This window comes from Argentina silus, assembly GCF_951799395.1.
Source record: "Argentina silus genome assembly, chromosome: 7".
NCBI lineage: Eukaryota > Metazoa > Chordata > Actinopteri > Argentiniformes > Argentinidae > Argentina > Argentina silus.
This window is the reverse complement of record NC_139661.1, coordinates 8527949-8548314: the sequence shown is the minus strand read 5'-3', so window position 1 is coordinate 8548314 and position 20366 is coordinate 8527949. Positions and strand designations below refer to the sequence as shown.

General features: G+C 43.4%; 1 protein-coding gene across 1 annotated transcript in view; it reads left to right on the top strand.

The window, feature by feature from the left end:
• Window positions 1–3791: 3791 nt before the first annotated feature.
• dtx1 (deltex 1, E3 ubiquitin ligase) overlaps window positions 3792–20366 on the top strand; it is a 36923-nt gene continuing 20348 nt past the window's right edge. The window contains exons 1-2 of the mRNA XM_083674165.1: window positions 3792–3850; window positions 4853–5516. Coding sequence (XP_083530291.1) covers window positions 5258–5516 — 259 coding nt within the window. The 5' untranslated portion in view covers window positions 3792–3850; window positions 4853–5257. The remainder of the gene's footprint in view (window positions 3851–4852; window positions 5517–20366) is intronic.

The window sequence follows — 20366 nt, the reverse complement described above, 5'->3', positions numbered from 1 at the left end:
ATGCTTCTCACATCACACATGCTGGTCCTTGAAGACTATATGTATATTACAATATAATAAAGCAAGCCTTTTGATACCTCTGTTTTGTGTGGTGAGAAGAATCTGAGGCACAACGCATTGAAGCTTCTGAGCCCTCCAGAGTGGACATCAGGTAATTACAATTATTTGATTTGAAATTCCACAGTGAATACGTTTCGTATTGATGTTGACAATAGAGGACGGTGTCTATTTTTATGTAGTGAGGGTTTGAGGAGGGTATATGTCATCATTTTCTGTAGAAGTTAGAACAACAACTCGACTCAAAAAGAACTGGTAATTCTGAAGGCTGAATGGATGAATCATACTTGAGCTCTGGCCTCCGGATCAATATCTTTGAAATTCTACAGTGAATGAGTCATATTGATGTTACCATTTTGATGTCCTGTAGTAAATGTCAACATTTCCCGTAGACGTAGGACAACTCGTATACAGTAGAACTGATCATTCTGAAGGCTATGAATAGAATCATACTAGGCCTTTGGTCTTCGGATCAATAACTTTGAAAGGGAATGTTAGATACTGTGAAGAGTGGATAGAGACTAACAACACTCATACTACTATGATACACTGTAGGTATACAATAGTAACCATAATACATGACATGTCCTCTCATTTTGGGCACAGCATTATTTCTTTTAACCATTTCAAATATTTGCACACAAATCTACAACGTTTGTGTTTGAGAATTGACTATTGTGGAGGATATTAGTCTTTACTAAGTCAGGCTCATACTGTGTGTATCTTCAAGCATTGTGCTTTGAAGATCTGAGAAACATTTACATAAAAAAGTATACTGTTAAGTATGTCCTCCATGTATGTTCAAAACAATGCATGGAAAGTGGATTAGAGAGTAATAAAGTAGCAAATTAGTATAGTAGCAAATTAAATAGTATTCAAACTATGGTTTTAGAATGGATGACATCGTAAAATTAGTTGAATTGCCGCATTAGTAAAGTGTTAAAACAAAGGGTGTGTTCCAACAGATTGCTATATCATATGATGCAGTTAGCTGACACAAATCCAGGCATTATGAGATTTGGCAGGTGAATTAATGTAGCCTATAAGTTTCACAATAAATGGGGCCCTATGACTATACTGACAAAACGGAATTAATTACAGCCAATGTAAGTGGAAAATGATGTACTGCTGTATTTTTTATGGGGAATATCCCTTTAGACAGAAAGTTCATTCAAAAGACCACTAGGTGTCCTCCTTGTCTTAAAAACAGTGAAGAATCTAGTGTCAGGAAAACAATTGTAGATGTTTTGATAAAACCGAATCAATGACACTGCAGCATATAAACAGAGAACTTCAAACACAGAAAAATAGGAGTACAAAAGAGAGTACACCACCACATATCATTAGGTTGTATGTGTCATCAAAGCATCAAAATAATCAATTAGATTAAAAGGAACAGCTAGTAAGTACTAAGTGGCACAAAAGCCTAATATTTTTCCAAAAGCCTAATCATACACATTTTATTCAAATTCCTTTTCAATCAGATGTATTATGTTTTGTCAGCATGTTGCTAAAAGTACAGTAGCAGTGTATGGCTTAGGAGTAGATTGGTGTATGCTGCCCTCACCTGGTTACCTTGGTGAGCCCCCTATTCATTTATTTAAGTACAGAAACATTTTAACAGAAATCTTATCTATAACCCACATCATCCAGTTCTGTTGGATTAAAGCCAAACGAGAGTGGGTTCACCAAAAAAAAGACACTGTGTGTTTTTTTAGGACAGAACACTTCTGCTCCTTTTGTGTTTGCTTGTGACTGCAACAAGCTATAACAGTCATTCTGGGGTATTGTGTGTGGATTGATGGCAAATTATTTTAATTTAATCCATTTTAAATTGAGTCTATAACACAACAAAATGTGGAAAAAGTGAAGGGGTCTTAATACTTTCTGAAGGCACTGTAGGTCTGAAACAAACACAGGGAAAACATGTTGAATGGTAGTCGTGTAGCCTATGACAACCTTATCATCTCTCTGGGGTAGAAGAGCAGTGATTCTTCCCAGTTGGGGACTGAGGACTCCCAGTGGGCCTCGGAGAGTTTCCAAGTGGTCCACAAAAAAGCAGGATAGACCAGGAACAATAAAAAATAATAATGTCACATGTTATGGAATAGCACTGTTTGACACTATAGCGTAAAACGTTGTGCAGTTTTTTCAAATGTTTCCTATTCAACAGCCTGACTCTGTCCATTTGGGAGACTGGGGGATAGAAAATCTACACCTAAAATCGTAGATGGAGTTATGGATGCATGTAATGACTGAGTCCATGATATCAACATTACTGATTCAAACATGTAATATATCAGTTCTTTAAAAAGTTTCCAATGACAACAAAACATGGAGTAGACCTTCTGTGCCCTTTTTGGGTTGAATCTTACGTAAGCACCTTCAAGATGTTTCAACTGACAAACTAGAAATAATCAGCCAACAAAACTTGCATGGACAGGCAAGACAACCCTAAGAAGGAATGGATTCATGGGCTTATCATACAATAAGCCTACCTAAGATGGCCCAGGTGCTACCCAAGATCCTGTTATGTGAAACACAAATATTTAGTGTCATATCAACCGATCGGTTACCCTCCCTGCATCAAATTGTCCCACTCCCTGCAGGCTGAAATGTGCCCCTTGATTGATTCCTATGCAAATCAGAGACCCTATAAAAACAAAGATATTAATTCCAAAATTACATCAACTATTATCCTTGCATTAAGATGGATATGGACTCATTTCGTTGTCTCTGTACTTGTACTCTGCACAATGACAATAAAGTTGAATCTAATCTAATTCAACTTATTGAGTGATTTGTTGATGACATTTTTGCATTTTAGCTCATTTTAAGAGTGTCATAGCAAAGGGTCTGAATACTTATGTACATGAGGTATTTCTGTATTTCAATTTTAATAAATGTACTGACATTTCTAAAAACCTGTTTTCGCTTTGTCATTCTGGGGTATTGTGTGTGGATTGATGGCAAATTATTTTAATTTAATCCATTTTAAATTGAGTTTATAACACAACAAAATGTGGAAAAGGTGAAGGGGTCTGAATACTTTCCGAAGGCACTGTATGTTATTCTGAGAAACAGTCCATATCTGCCTAATATGCTGCACACTGGTTGATATATTGGCTCTGTTTCTCAGCTTTTGGTGGGTTTAATGTAGACTATTGAAATTCAAACAGTCCAGATCAAAAAGAAATGCAACTTCGATATGCACCAATCATTTCCTTGTGATTTTAATCATTAGGCTACATTTTAACATATCGCCATACAATACGCCTATGTTGTTTTCAATGTACCGGTACTGTTAATGAGACTGTTCCCAGTCGTCTCATTTTCACTACAGCGACGCAACATCCCTCTCTTGTTTTTTCAACATCGCGACGCTCTTCTACGCGTGCCAAGAGAACGGTTGAGATTTTCCTGGGCAGCAACAACACAGGTGCTCATGGACCTTTGTGCCGAATTTTCGACTACTTTTTAATTGCATGTTTAGTTTATGATTGCATGAAAGTAAGACATAAAATGAAGATCTACCGACCAGCCAGAATGGCCCTGCACCTCACACGTTCGGAAGGTTGTAATTGGGGCATGCGGCGTATTGTTTATACATAGCAGACGGAGTTCGGATAAACCGAGAGGCAATGAAGTGGGCTATGGCAATTTCTTGGAAATAACACGATGGACTGTTTGTTTGTATATGATCTGAAATATCGTTTAATCCTTCATTTCAAAGGAACAAGTGAGACAGGTTTGAAAAAGGCTTCTGCCATGAAGAGTCGAAGATATCTAATTTGTAAGTCTTCCTGCGTTTTGCAATTACACACACCATATCACAATCCAGTATTTGCCCCTCTTTATGTTTTAAGATGAGCCTGGAAGAAGATGCTACTGTAGAGTACCTTCACCTGATGGTATCGCAACCTACAGGTCCGTCCGTACGCCAACCAAGACAGGCATATGTAAGCTTGACTGGAGTAGAACAATAAGGTCCGATTTTATTGCACAGGTTCAGCTGGTCAGCCACAAATCTATTGTCTACTGGATGTAGCTATCGTAAAGAGCTTTTATATGCGGAATTTCAATCCCTCTAGTCAGAGCTAGACCCCTCTAGGATTACTGTAGAATCATATTGTAGCGAAATGCATGGTGAAAAGCCCATATTATATATTATCAATGAGGATATCACACAAATGCTGGAGAGCTGGACAGGAGTAAAACGCGTATTGTGATATTCTACCTCGATACTAACTGATACACTATTTTTTTACGCATATTGTGCAAACATGTGACAATGCTATTTAAGCCTAATATTAGTATTTAAAAAAAACCTTCCCCCTATCTGTCACTGATGGACTATGTGTGTCATGATTGTTCCATTTTACGAACCTGCATGTCTTTTGATAGGCCTATCTAGGAATCTATTTCGTTTATTAAAAAAAACTTGATGAAGACTTGTAGTGATATTGCTGTTGAAACAAGACATGCTCATGTCACCGATGTATGGTGTCAGTCTTCATGCTTTGAAATCACACATTCAAAGTGTAGTGAAGTGGTTTGTAGAAGCAGGCAAGCAGCATGTTTATGGGGGAATTATAACCTACTGTACTGTATGATTATTATGCAAGTATTTATGATTCTGGGTTCATCAATTCTGGTGATGTCCTTTTTTCCTTTGAGTTGGTTTTAGGTTGTGGTGAGATTTTCTTTTTAAGTCAGCTCAGGACAAATCCTACCCAATGTGAATTTGCAGTGTCTGTTTATTTAATGTCCTCCTTTCCTGTCTCCTGTCATTTAGAGTGTGTATCCAGTGCACATCTGTTGGAGGTTTCTGTGGAGGTCTGAGACTGCCCCAGCTACATACTCCTGCAAAGCTCATCATCGTCGACAACATCATCATCTGCCACTTCAAACACAACAAGCCAGACAAGGAGGGAGCCCTGCTTTTGGCATTTGAAAAGGCGTTGATCAAAGGAAGTAGAAGCTGCAGTACTTTTAGCACCTTTCAGGCAGAAGTGTCGAAGGAACCAGATGACCTGTTCACACCACCATTGAGGTTATAGTGACTGCTAATACAAGTTGTTGTTCGTTTCTGAAAAAACCCCAAAAAAACAATGTTTTTGCATCCCTGTTGACCTGCTGTGTAGTAGTGGTCCTCTTGTGCAGTGATAGATACAGCTGAACCACTGGTTCTAGAGTGGTTATGGCTCGCCCGGGCTCTGGGGTGCTGGTATCTGTGAACGGGCTGGGGTACCCCCCTCAGAACCTGGCTCGGGTGGTGGTTTGGGAGTGGCTGAACGAACACGGGCGCTGGAGGCCCTACAGCGCGGCGGTGTGCCACCACATTGAGAATGTACTGAAAGGGGATGCACGGGGGACAGTGGTCCTCGGACAGGTGGATGCCCCACTCGCCCCTTACGTCATCGACCTGCAGTCCATGCACCAGTTCCGACAGGATACAGGTAAGTGCCAGTTAGAGCACTTGTGTGGTTATCAGTCATGCAAGTGTGTGGTCACAGACAATTGTAAACGCTTATGGGATTGTATATGAATAGATTTACAATGTAAAAGGCATTCATTTTGGGGCATTCGTTTAGTAAGGGAATATAATTAGTTCCTGCTATTATTATGATTATTATGTACAATGTTGGCATCCTAGTTCCTGAAACCAGGAATATAGAAACCAACTTGTGAAGGGTTAGCACTCTTTTCCTACTCAAATGTCCCACAACTGTGATGTAACTGCTATGGGAACAAGCAAGGGGATCAAATCTGCACTGGGACCTGGAAATGAGCCACAGGTTGAGATGGGTTGTCGTTGCTACAACAGGAGATGAAGCACTCAGAGGACTATTAGTAATCACCCAGATGAAAAACAAGTGTAGTAACCATCTTAATCACTCTGTAGTCCTTACGCTGCAGCAGTCATGTCATGACCTTGCCAAAGGTCACAGTGATTGAGGCAGCTGTGTATTTGTCAAGTCCTGTACTTCTCACTCTCTCCAGCACCAGAAAATACTCGAAAATGACTCTCTATGAAAATAAGTAGATATATTTCTGGTTTTGTTGTAGTAGTTCCATGGTTATCTTGCCTCCCTGCCACAGAACTACCACTCTTTGGTGCACAGCTATCAATCATTCATGATGAGCAAAATGGCATTTCACTCTTCAGTAGATCTAGATATTCGGGGGAAAAATACAGGATACGCTGTAGCTGTCCTGTAGATATGTTGTATGTTAACCATGAAAGGTTAACATGAAAGGTCTGTTGTATGTTAACCAACAGTTTGGTAATTCAGCTTCAAAATGGAATCCACTGCTGGGTCATCAGCTCGCCTGTCTCGTTTCTATTTCTCGGACGCAGCACATTTGCTTCTCAGAGATGACATGCTGTTTTCGCCTTAGCTTATCAAAGCTTTTCTCTATGGGTTTGCTCTCAGCTCAGATATACCTGCTCTTACAGTCCTTTGACAGAGAGGATGTGGGGGTGGTCTCAGATAGCTGTCAGAGCCAGCCATAGAGAAACCCCAGGCTCCTTGATGAATTACCCTTGATGTCTCATTCAATTACAGTATATGATGAATGCAGTGATAAATGAATTGATTGATTAGCTAATTGATTGATTAACCTTTGCTGTCCTAGTGTCCCTGTGCTGACAGACATAGGACATGACAGACAAAAGACAAACTACTGTATACTGTATAGGCCTATATTCTCCATTGGATCACATATATGGCACATATATTCACGTACTGTATACCATTGAGCTGTTCTGGCTGATGCATTTGTTTGTTCAAACCGTATTAACTTTCACTTGCTATTAAAGGACCATTCTATTTATGTCCTGTCTCGCGCAGTGAAATAAATAGAACCTTGAGGTTAAAGTAATTGTTTTCATTAGATTGATAGTCCTTTCTGGATTTACCCGGTGTTGCTCTCTCGACATGAACCAGCTCTTCATGTTGAAACCTTTTTAGCTGATGAGTGAAGCAGTATCTTTACATGGCTGTCACACTTGGCTAAGCCTAAGGAAGTGCTCTGGGTGATTTCTGCTGTCCCTGTCGTCTTTACCACTCTGATAGAGTATAACAGAGAGCTGCACATGTGTCTCGGCCTGGCTGGCAGTGAGATGAGCCAGCCAGCCGTTTGTCAGCCATTACCATGGCGCTGGGGCTGGGCCTGACGTTTATCGCTCCTCATTGTGCCGTTCGGCGTGTTACCTTCCCCCTCAGCCGGGATAAAACTGTCACAACAGGAGCTGACGGACGGCGTCCTGGACACCGGCTGTCTCTCCTCCTCCCCTGGCTCTGTTCCTGTCCCGAAACACAGATAGGCTTCAGCTGTAGCATGCCTATTGATCGATGGGAGCCAAGTGAAAGGCAATGTGATATTGATGCACAACTATTCACATGACCGTTAAGTTGTGCAACTGTGGCCTCAGCACTAGTTTGTTATGGCTTTTAATACATGTGTTTATCGTCGATGTTTTCCATGTGAAAGACTGTTGGGGAAAAAACCATCATCAATCACCCCAGCTGCATGACCACAGATTGTCCCTCTGGGGAAACCCCCAAGGTTTGTATGCCAGCGGTCTTGTCTTCTAAAGCTCTGCGATGGTGAGAGTCTTGAAAGAGCAGAGTTGTGTTACGCTTGTGTGTGCACGGTGTCCCAGGAGTGTCAGTGATGGAGAGTGTGTGTCAGTTGTGTGGTGTTTGTCTCCTCTCCCCACAGGCCTCTCTGGGAGCAGGCCTGTCTCCTGTGGTTCTGGGCGGACCGCCCATGGGTGGGATCGGCACCCGCACAGAGGAGCCACACACTGCCTAATGAGACAGGAGTTCTATTTTAACTCTTGTGCTCTCTCTAATCAGTGTAGCACGATGGTTACACACGCCACGGTCCCTGCAGCAGGGCCCCTCTCTGTGGATGAGCGGCTACCGTAGGCAGACACATCTGTATTCTACTGCCATATCAAAACACACGGTTTACATAGAGCCCAACTCAGCACAGGCTTTTGAAAAGAAGATACCAATCTGTGGTGAGGTGTTAAAAAAATAGAAGAAAAAAAAGTAATTGTGTGTGCATGTGTGTGTGCATATAGGCTTAGAGGAGCTGCCTGGTGTGGAGGAATATCTGGCTGGAGCCTGGGAATTGGTTGGCTCCTCTCCAGAGAGGATTGATCCATTTGTTACCCCAGAGGGGTGTTTTGAACCTCTAAACACTGCTGTGGACTGATCCTCTTTCACTCCACTTCCACTTGCATAGCACAACACAGGGACTTATCTGCCATCTCTATCATACCCCAATCCTCTTACTGGCCAGTGTGATGGTTTTCACACAGCTGTGTATTACCTTGGTGCTGGTTTTCCACTCTACCTCCTCCACAGTCTCCTGATGATGGAGAGGCAAATACAGAGAAGACAGTCACATCACGCACACACAATCATGGAAGATTGCAAAATGACATACTGTATGTAGAACATGCAATTAGTCGTACACACACACACACACAAAATACTCTTTGAAATGTTTATTATGTGACATGAATATGCCACACTATTCTAACATGGAAATCACAGAAGTCTCCATGACAGTTAAGAATTAATTCAATGTGAGGCCCATACAAGTTTCAATTATAAAAGCACTGCTGTAAGGTCATTTTCCGACCCTTTCAGATAAAGTGTTTCCAAGCACATTCTTATTCACTGTGTTAGCAAATCATTGTAGATGTCTTTCCCTACAGAGGGAGATGTACAGGAGAGTGTGGGTTTCTATGGCGCTCACTGGTGTGAAAGTGTTGTTTGTGTGACTGCCGAGATAAACTCTTATCAGTGGCTGCTCCGTTGCTATGGTTAGTGGAGACCATTGTTTCTCCTTTCTTGTTTGTTTTGGTTCTGCAGGCGTGAGAACCTCCTCTCCTCTGACCTGCTTTCTCTCTGGTTGTGGTCTTTGTTGACTCATTAAGGGCAGGCACTGCCTAAAGTCATTATCATTAGCCATCATACGTCTGTGTAGTCAGTTTCATGGAGCTTACAAATCTGACTCTGAAGTCTTGGTTGAATTGCTGACGGTACTGTAGCTTGCTGGATGTGAGTCGTGCAGGTGTGTTGGGGGGAGCTGCAGAGTGTGGTTTTTCTACTAGCGTGCAGCGTGTGGGGGAGAGTTATTTAAGTGGTGTGTGGGAGGAAGCTCTGAAAAGGATTCACGGTATGTACGTGCTACAGGTCAGGCACAGTATGAGTTGGCCCTGATTGTGTGATATCAAAAACCCTTTTTGACCCAATCACATGTGAACAGGAAGAACAAGCAGAGAGTAGCAGAGCAGAAAAGAAGGCTTTGTTTGTTGCAGCTGGCACTTATAATGTAGGCCTAACCTATAACATGAGTCTATGCTGATTTGAATCTAGATGCGCAGTACAATTCCTTCAATGGAAACGTGTTTACTTTTCACTTTGCATTACACGTTGAGCGTGTGGGGATGGATGCTTGTTTGCGTGTGAACATCCAATACCGATTTAATCGGTCAAAGTGAATAGATAAGGGATCCCACAACAGTACTTTCATTTATTTTCTATGGAGAAGCTTTAAAGTCCATGTGTTTGGGTGCAGAGAGAGGGGGGAGGCTGAGAGAAGAGGTTGAGTGTTTCCCTGATGTATAGTGACAGTCAGGTAGGGGAAAAGCACAAACATAGGAACACAGGGAAGGGAAGAGAATTGAGCTGTGTACAGGGCAGGTGTAATTCTCTCCCTCTCTCTCTCTCTCCCTCCATTATCTGTCCTCTTTTTCCATTTCCTCTCTCCCTCTTTCACTTTGGACAGAAGTCAGCTTTCCACCCCTTCTGGTCCTCTAGAGGTCTGTTTACATGGCAAGTTACCAGAATTGTGCTTATGTTCTGTCTTAGATGGTACTGTTTTCATCCATATGAAAGTATTGCTAATACTAATTAGATATAAAACATAATCAACGTTAAAGGTGCAATACGTAGCTTTTTCCCCTTGAAAATGTCACTGAATAACCATGCTGAATCATTACTTATGATGCATTGGCAGTCTGTGACAGTGTGTGCAACTGCCAAGACCCGGCCCTTCTGCCTGAATTTGCTTTTCCAAAATGTCCGGGACGTTTCTGGGCGTCTACCACTTGCTCTGGGCGTGTGACCTGTGACTTGCGTGTGTGTGGCTTATTGGCTACCTACTGTCTGGAAGCCACAAGCATTTCTCAGTGCTGGAAGTCAACCTAAGCAACGGAAGCCATTATGTGCAAATAACATGTATTCTGATGATTTTTTGGTAACATGTATCCTGATGATTTTTCCAAGCAAACGTCCTGTTTGACATTACAGCCTTGTCTGAGTTTTGTTTGGGAAATGAGGGGATTTATTTGAAACTTCGGGTTTAGAGAATGTGAGTGTCTCCACTGGCTGGCTCATTTCCATGTTCATGTTTCTGCAAACAAACTCCAACTTACAGATTCAAATAGTTTGAGCAAGGGGAAGGGAGAAAGGAGGAGACACTATTCTGAATTGTCGCAAAGGCCACAGTCCTGCATGGGGTGCCTTTAAGCAAAGCTTTAAAAAGGCTGTTGCTTTGTAGTCCTTAATGACTAACAACTGATTCTTTCAAAGTGAAGAGAGTTGAATCCAAGCATTTTACTGTAGCTAGCTCAGTATCCATTCCTGGTCCTCTACCAGACCCCAGGGTGACAGTGACCCTGGGACTCTGTTGTTATTCCCTTGACCATTGGGCTCACGTCTAGTGTTTGTTGTGAGGAGACAGTGTCCTCATTCTCCACGTCCTCATTCTTACTGAGTGGCGATGTTGAGCAGACCGGGCGGGTGGGCGGGCGGGCGGGCGGGCGGGCGGGCGGGCGGGCGGGCGCTCTGGCTGGCACACGCAGCAGACACCCAGGGCACCTCTCCTTCCTTTCAACCTCTAATCCGGTGAGTCACCACTTTTAACTTCTAAAGCGGATATCTTTCTCTTTCATCGAGCCGGCAGCTTTTTAAAGCTGCTCCCTTATCATGGCCAGTCTGGGAGGTCACTCAGATCAGAGCCTGTCTCCCCCAGCTGATCACGCGCCACTGCTGAGAATATGAATGAGTCCCACCCTCTCCCTCTAAACAACTCCATTAGGCTCTCCCTCTCCATAGCCTTGTTAAAGAGATTACCAGCCCTCATCTGGGTGTCAGAGGGCCACTGGGGGTTCAGTTGTGTCTGAGTCAGAACCATGATTATACATTGTTCAATGATCATGATCGATGAAATCAACGCTATCCGAAAGTGCAGCACCTCCAACTGATGATCAATTTGATTCTTTCAGCATTTAGCTGTGCATGGATAAAATTCATGTCATGATTAATGCCTTTTCAAAGAACTGCCGTACAATAAAACAAATTGATAAAAAGAAGGAAGACATGGATAATTGCACGTACTTACCCTTACCTGTATTGTAGACATCCACAATCTACAGCATTTACAGGCATTAATCAAATGATTGTGTCATGATGAACTATGTTATATTATCAATAGGTACAATTTGAATATATGTATAAGTATGTGACCACTGAATGATGGCATTACAACTACCCACACTATAATGCATTTGGAAAAGGTATACATCAATATCATTGCATTTAAAAGCATGTTCTTATTTTTGTAAATGTATCGTTTAGACTAATCGATTACTCAATAAAATAATCTATAGATTAACCGATAACAAAAGAATCATTAGTTGCAGCTCTAGTGATAACAGATGTCCTTATGAAACCTGCTGACCCTCCTCTATTTCAACCATATTATGAAGCTCACTCACGTCTTTGATCTGTAAGGGTCTGTGGTGAACAGCGCATGGAGCATTGTTAGACTGGAAGCTGAGCTGTATCAGAGGAGCTTTAGCAGCAAGCAGCTTGCACAGCTAGCTTAGAGCACATAGCTCCCTTGATCACGCACAGTACAGATCTCAGCACGGGGGCCTTTTGTTTAGTTTTTTTCCACTCTGAACTACGCACTCCTCGCTGTGTGCATCACATGGATTAGAGGCAACACACACACAATACATTCTGAATCTAGAAATAAGAGGACAAAGCTTCTACCTGGATTTTCCCACGTGTTTAACTTTATCCACTTTGAGTTACAGACCAGAGTGAATGAATTGGTTTGAAATTCAAAGTTTAAAGTTAGACCATATGATGGAGTGTGTTTGTGTGCCTGTCTGTTTTCTGCATGCTGTCCCTAGTTCCAGTGGCACTGGCAGCCAGAAGGAATGCCCTATGCAGTCTGTCCTGGGGTTACTGGTGTGTGAAGCCTTTACTCAAACGCTCAAAGGCTGTCCCGGAGACTAATGAAAATGAGAGGGGGAATTACTGCGACAAGCCAGGGGACGAGTACACACTTGGCAAGACAACCCGGGTGTTCACACTCCCAGACACACACACACACACACACACACACTCTGCCCTTCCACCCACGGGACTACCATCACTTATTTTGATTGTTTGCAGCATGGCCGCTCTGCAGAATATCAATGTGAATCTCCCTCTCTCTCTTCCCCTCTCCTACTTTCTCTCTGTCACCTGTAAGTGCTTCTAAATTGCAATTTTTGGTTATCCTCCAAGTCCTGTGACTGGTCAGCAGGAGAAGCATCCTGCCGCAGCCTGTGAGGTGAATAATGTTGGCCAGGTGCTGTTGGCAGAGTCCCCCCTGTGCTGTCGATCCTGAATGGAGCACCATGCGCCTTTAGTTTCCAGACGACTCATTAATAATGACAGCCAACACACTGTCCAGGGGTTTCTTACTACTGTCTCAAGGTGAATTTTCATCAGGCTACGAAATGGCCTCTCCCGTCTTCTACACCTTTCTGTTCCCTCCCCACATGATTGGCTATCAGTCAGCGAGACATTCGTCAATGTGAGAGGGAGTACAAGTCACAGCAAAGAGATATCTCTCTCCGGTTGAAAAGTGTGTGGGTTTTCACTGCAGATGGTTTCTCAGTTAATATGAACGCCTGAGCAGATGACACATCTGAGGCGAAGCAAATATCACACATGTCGGCCCAATCTGGTATAATGTTAATTTCCATCTGAACAGTAATTAGTGTAAAAATATTATTTTTTTCTATCGTGAAGCTGTACATTTGGTACGGTAAATAAACAAGTATTCTCTCGTTAGAGCGTGAGTATTCCCTTGTCATTCCCTATGGTAGAGCTGCTAATAATCTATGTCATAAATAACCAACTTTGTTTGCCCTGAAAGTTTGACTTTTAGATATAAATAATACAGTATAAGCTCATCCCAGCTCTCCAGAGTGCACATAACTACAGCTTATGCAGTCTACTGTCAGAGTGTACAGTAGGATAATGAAAACACAGTACAGTACTTACAATATACTCTACTGTGATGTAAGGGAGCCAATGGGTATGAGCCAACCTCACACAGAGGGTGATTGTCCCATACAAGGGATCTCCTGGCACCTGTCATTCATGTCACGTGGTGTTCAGTGTTCATACCCACCATACCTCACCCAGGCAGAGCTGGGAGAAAGGCTGTCTTTGCAAAAGTGCTGAGCTTGTTGGGCCGTTTTGGATTTGTGAAATTGAGTTTCTCTAAGACTCTGACCCTGTCTCTAAGTAATACTGTAACACTTCTTTACCCGTTGATAAAGCCCTCTGGACTTGTGCTCTGGCTAAAGCTCTATGAAGCTGCTTGGAACTCTGACATCGACGCTCCAACGAGGACACGGCCACACTTTTTCATTCTCAAGAGACCTGGCAGAGGCTGTCCTCTTTCTCTAAACACCTTTTTAGGTTAGAAGAGCAATTTCATTTAACACAATGCTGTACCAGAGAACTTCCACCAGCTTGAAAGAAACCAGTCTACTTCACCATGAGCGTTCTCACCCACATTCTCCATAATAAATATTACAATTGACACAGCACTCTAACTCAGGGACAAAACAAACTGCTTTAGCAATCAACTGCTAAAGCGATGATCGTCTAGACTCTAGAGGCGACCGTGTGCCAGTGGCTTGGCTGCTCTCACCCCATCACTGCTGAGGGAACCGTCTCATCTCGCCTGCCGCCTGACCCCCCATCACACCACGTCTGGACATGTTAGAGCTGATCAAAGCTGACCAGGAGAGACAGGGAATCAAAGCAACACCTTGCTTTATATGTAAAGTCTTCTGAGTGAAGACCTGAGTGTGTCTGGCAGCTGTGTGTGCAGTGGGTTTATAAAAACCCTGTCACAGCTCACAGGATGCGGTTCACTCATCCACTGCATTCCATAGGATGGGGGGGGGAGGCTATCTCTAAGGCAGAAACATCCAGCACAGCTTTTAATCTCCCAATATTTGACAAGCAAGAATGGAGTGTGAGAATGTCCTACTTGTATGCCTTTGATTATTAAACATAGGAAAGAAACCACCCACTGGGGCTTGATTGAATCCACAGAAAGGGCCTCCAGGCTCAGGATTACAGTGCATTTGGGATTGCACTGTCATATCTTTCTTTCAGTCATGTTGTGTGTTGTGTTTGTGTGTTGGTTAGAGCAGCTCTTCAAGCTGAGGAGCGAGTGCTCTATCCCTCATCGTCTCCACTGACTGCGCCTCTCAATTGGCTTTCTGCTGAGATAGCGAAATGTTTTAAGTGCCTTACACGCTTTTTCACTGGCTGATAGCTGACATAAAATATAGTCTTGTCACGTATATAAATACTGCACAGAGCACGTGGGGGAGGGGTGTGGTGTGTGGCTGTCACTCTCTCCTGTAGTGAGTGAAGGCAGAAGGGAGGGAGGAGAGATGTTGTCTGCTCACACACAAGGTCACCTGTCAGATAGGCCTCTGAGCCCCAGAGCTGCGCTGTGTCTCCAGATGGCACAGACAGACACCTGCACTGCACAGGCCTCCGGGCTCCGCCTCTGCCTCTCACCCCCAACAGCCCAGGAGAGGGTCTGCTAACAAGGAGGCTGCTTCTGGACTGGGTCATATGGAGAGGATGTAGCTGTGTCTGTGCGCGCAGGCCTGGGGGCTGGCTGAATGGGGCTCTCTGTGTCCTGACACAGTGAAGGCAGCACCATGCTAACGAGGCTCCTGCTAGACCTGATGAGGGACTGTGCTGTGGTCGTGTGAAGTGGAAGTGACGGCTGGTGTCACACTCACGCCGAGCTGTCTACCGGGCGGCAGAGAGCACACTTGGCAGAGCCGAGACGTCTCCGCCCAGTCACAGTCACGATGACACACCACAAAGTCAGGAAGGTTGTTCCAGGGTCTGTTGCATCGCTGCAGTATAGATGCTGGCAGGTACGTTAGAGTAACTTAATTTTCTGAAGGTTTGTGTTTTTTATTTTTTGTGTGTTACCAGCATAACTGCAAACTCTGCACAAGTGCATGATAACTGGCCAGCTCCCCAGTGCTGGGGGGGGGTGGCAGCGTAGGGGTGAGGGGGCTCTGCCACTTTCCCTCCCCAGCTTGTGTTGCTGGCAGCATGACTTGAGTCAGTGGGGGCTGCTTTGCTGCAGTATTCACATCATACTGTAAGCTTGCCTGGGTGAGAATGAGACATTGTCCTTTTTTCTTTCTGTTTGGCAGAGTACCTCTGCACATCACCGACCCTCCCCCCCAACAGCTACTCTACCTCCTCCTCCTCCTCCCCAACAACCTGTACCTTCGCTTCCTTTGTTCATCCATCACATTTGGCTAGAGAGGAGGAGGAGGTATCTTCAGGGATTCTAGGTTGCTTTCCAGCTCTATTGCTCCATTGAAAGCTCTGCGTGACAGCTGTAGTGTACAGTGGCACAGCCGTCTGGAAATGAGTCTTGTTCAGAGTGATCTGAGTCATACAGTAAGACGTAAGCTAACAATGCTGTGGATGAGTACTGTACATGTAGGCGTTCACATTCTCACGTCATCCTGATATTAGTCACCATCGGTACAGTGGGTTTATTCTGATCTTGGCACTCGTTCATAATGAGCAGGTTGTGCTTTCACATCTCCATAAAACTCGGATGTACAATATGTCATTATCTTTTGAACAGGCATGTTCTGTTAAGTCCTGAGACTAAATAGTGGATGCCTGATTGCATTTTCATGACCTAGATGTTTTTTCACATAGTAATGACGCATTTTAATCTGGTCTCAACACCATTCGGTTTCTGTGTGTTCTCCCATAGCTCTATTGAGGTGATTGTTTGTGAAGGCCTTTTTCAGGAGATGAAAGTGAAATTTCCTTTCAAGCTGCGCTCCGGGGTTTTGGAGTTTATGGAAAACATCAAACACACTTCAATTATTTTATTGCCCTATACCAGGCGTGGGCAAACTACGGCCTGCGGGCCGGATCCGGCCCACCGCAAGTTTTAATCCGGCCCGCGATCTTTTATCCAAAATCATACATTTGATTCTGTTATACCCTAATTAGTTCCAGCACAGTATGAGGTCACATGCTGTAAAGGCGATTTTCTGAATTTCATCTTTTAGTACAGCAGAATTTCTGTAGATGGCAGTCGAAGTAGGAGCCCCTGCCTGTTCCTGCTCGATCCCCTGCTCGATTCTACAGTGTGGACGAAGTCCGAAAATGAGCCTTTCCAAAAAACAAAAAGTCAACAGTGAATGTCATGTTGGAATGGAGCATGAAATACTTGTTTACATCTGTTGGATCGAAAGCGGTATGCTTGATATGCCAGGAGAGCCTTGCCGTCTTCAAAGAACACAACATTAGCAGGCACTTCTCAAGTAAGCATGCTAACTGTGCTAGCAGCTTATCTGCACAAGAAAGAGAAAGGAGGGCTGTCACATTGGCTGAAAAGTTACAAGCCCGCCAGAACATATTCATTAGACAATCCACCGTTCAAGAAGACTCAACTAAGGCGAGTTACATGCTGTCTTACAAAATCGCAAAGCATAGCAAGCCTTTTTCCGGATTTTTTAAGGAATGCACGGTGGAGGCTGCTAGCCTGGTCAGCCCGGACAGTAAAGCCCATTTTGAGAACATTAGCCTGTCACGGAGAACAGTTACACGGAGGGTGGAATTAATACATCAAGATCTTAGTTCCCAGTTGGAGTAGAAAGTGACGGATTTCGAGTATTTTTCACTTACGCTGGACGACAGTACGGACATTAAGGACACTGCACACTTGTCTTTATCTGAGGGATAAACGAGAACTTTGAAATTACAGAGGAATTTCTTTCCATTGAATCATTAAAAGGGATGACTACGGGACAAGACTTATTCAACAGCGTTTCTGCTTGCCTCGAACGACAGAATTTGTCATGGGATAAATTGGTAAATGTCACTACCGATGGTTCTCCAAATCTTAGGGGCAAAAACATGGGCCTTTTGAAGAGAATTCAGGACAAAGTGAGAGAGGTATCGCCAAACACTTAACTTTCTTGCACTGCATTATCCACCAAGAGGCTCTGTGTAAATCTGTACTTGGACTGGAGCATGTGCTTAGAGTGGTTGTGAAACTGGCTGGAGGACTCAATCACCCTAAATTCATTCAACTGTTAGAGGACACTGATGCAGAGCATGGTAACTTACTTTATCATTCAAACGTTCCCTGGTTAAATCAAGGGAGAGTATTTAAGCGGTGGTGTGGGATTTGAGAGAGGAGATTGGCAGGTTGATGGACAGCGTTGATGGACAGGTAAAGCTGAGGATTTCCCCGAACTGCATGAAGAGGGCTGGCTGCGCGACTTCGCATTTGCCGTTGACATTCTGGGCCATTTAAATGACCTTAACGTAAAACTACAGGGGAGGGAAAATGCGTTTGTGCATGAACTGTACAACCATGTGAAGGCATTCAGAGCCAAGCTGGTGTTGTTCACCAGGCAGTTGAGAGACATGTTATTCATTTATTTTCCGACACTGGTGGAGGTGTCACCACCCAGCGCAGTGGGATGCAGCGTACTGTGTACATACTGTCAGACTAGCAGGCCGAGTTAACACGGCACTTCTCTGACTTCGCCAAGATTGAAGATTCTCTGGAACTTGTGTCACGCCCTCTCTCATACGATTAGGAGAAAGCACCACCGAACATGAAGCTGGAGCTTATTGATCCCCAGTGTGACACTTCACTCCGGGAGAAGTTTGAAACAGTCACTCTGCCCGACTTCTATGCCTCATTGAGTGAAACACAGTTCGCTCTCACGCGACGGTAGGTTGGTGCTGTTTGGCTCCACTTACACGTGTGAGCAAACCTTTTCGGTGATGAACTACAATAAATCAAAGCACAGATCTCGACTTAATGATGAACTCTTGTCTGCCATACTGCGTCCTTCAACCTCAAAAATACTTTGATGAGCTTGTAAAACAGGGTGAGCAACTTCACTGTTCACATTGACGAGCCATGGGCCAGTAGATGCTGAAGGACAGTAAAGGAGAGGTCTGAGTAAATGTATGTATTTGTGAAAAATGCTGTTAGTGATGCCAAGAATACCTTTTCCTGATAGAATGCACTGGAAATGAAAATAGTAAATGTTACATGAAAATATTACTGAAAGTAACAGGACAAAAAAATTTCCTAATAATATGTGTAATAATATGTTGACTGTAACACAAAGAATGTGCATTATAACTTGAGATGAGGCACTGATGTAGTGTAACATATGAAAGTGAGCCTGTTGTTCTGTGAGCCTGTTGTTCTGTACTGTTCTGTACAATGACTTATGTCATTGTTAAAAAAAAAAAAACAGGACTTTAAACAGAGGAACATTGTGTGAAAATAGGTCTCTTGAGAGCCAGTCCTTTGGAAAAGAATGTGATTCACTTGAACATCAGTGCACATGCAAAAATATTTTTTGTTTAATACATTTGTAATTGAGGTACATAGAGCAGTGTGTGTTGAATGCACTGTAACATCAAGTATTTCTCAAAAGAAATACCCACCTGGTATTCAAGACCAAATGTGGCCCCTGAGCCAAAATGTTTGCCCACCCCTGCTATAGCACTTAAAGGAGCAGGGTGTAAGTCTGTTGGAAATCTGCCACCTCTGGCCACTGCGGCCAAATTCAGTTTGAAGTTCCAAACAACAACATCCTCCCTGATAGTAATATAACCCCCCGAAATGGACTTGGGCAGTATTGGACATTAGCTGTTGTGTTTCTGCATGTGCATGCAATTCGAAGAGGCAGCCACTAGAGACAGAAAGGCAAAAATCTGTGAGTCCACTCCCCTCGAACACCCCTGGCCAGTAACAACATGTCTGTAAACTGAGTGTCGTACCTGACACTCCAAAGAAAGAAAGAAAGGAAAAAAGAAAGAAAAGCGATTTTCGGGACCAAAACAGCGTTGGTAAATGGAATATTTATTTGAAGGGATCTCATTCCCTGATCGCTACATTAAACATAGTCATTACAACCATTAGAAAGCTACGCTTGAATGTTACATATTGCATCTTTAATGGAATATTCATTGTATATGCACTGTGTTTATGGATATGCATTATTCACACAGAAAATATGTATGGGATGATAAACATAGACAAAGTGCAAACAGGTGTACAGCTGAAGAAGATGTCTGTTAGAAATTAATTTGATAAACTGAAAAACATGGTCCTGTAATAAATGTATTTCTTCTGATATATTGGGTGTGAAGAGAGACAAAACACCAAGCAGGCTGTGACACCATAAGGTGTCAACCACTTACAAGCTAGTTTGGCTGCTTTGATATAGAGCATTAGCAGCTCTTCCTCTTAAATACCACTCAGCCAGTGTTCAACAGCCTCATGCTGTACCTGTAACTGGCTTATCTCCTTCTTTAGTTAAAGGGAAATCATGGTATTATTTCTTTAATACGCTCAGTGTGCCCCGGGGGAAATTGGAGACGCTTGTCAATTATTAGGATACATAATAGACCTTTAAGGCTCTTTTCATCTCCCTGCCTACCACAGCACTAGTGTGACCAGGAGTCTTATGGGATGTGGACCTTAATTCATTGAAGCAGGATTTTCAATCTCCGTCCTAGAGGTGAGCAACATGAGTGTTTTCTGAGATCAGGATGGAAGCCAATGAGTGACGGAGTGGAAAATGTGAAGAATGGGTTGGTTAGAGAGTGTTGATGAATAGCCAGGAGTGACAGGGGGAAAAGGAAGGCTGGCGTCAGCGGGAGATGAGATGAGAAAGTGGAAGAGTGGATAGGAGCAGTCCACCCTGCTGGCACGGAGGGTTGGTGGGAACACACACACACACACATACACACACACACACACACACACACACACACACACACACACACACACTCATCTGTGGCCAAACCCCTGGAGGCTTCCATGACAACAAATCCTACCTCTGTGTGTTTCTGTGGCTACAAAGCCTGAATCTCATT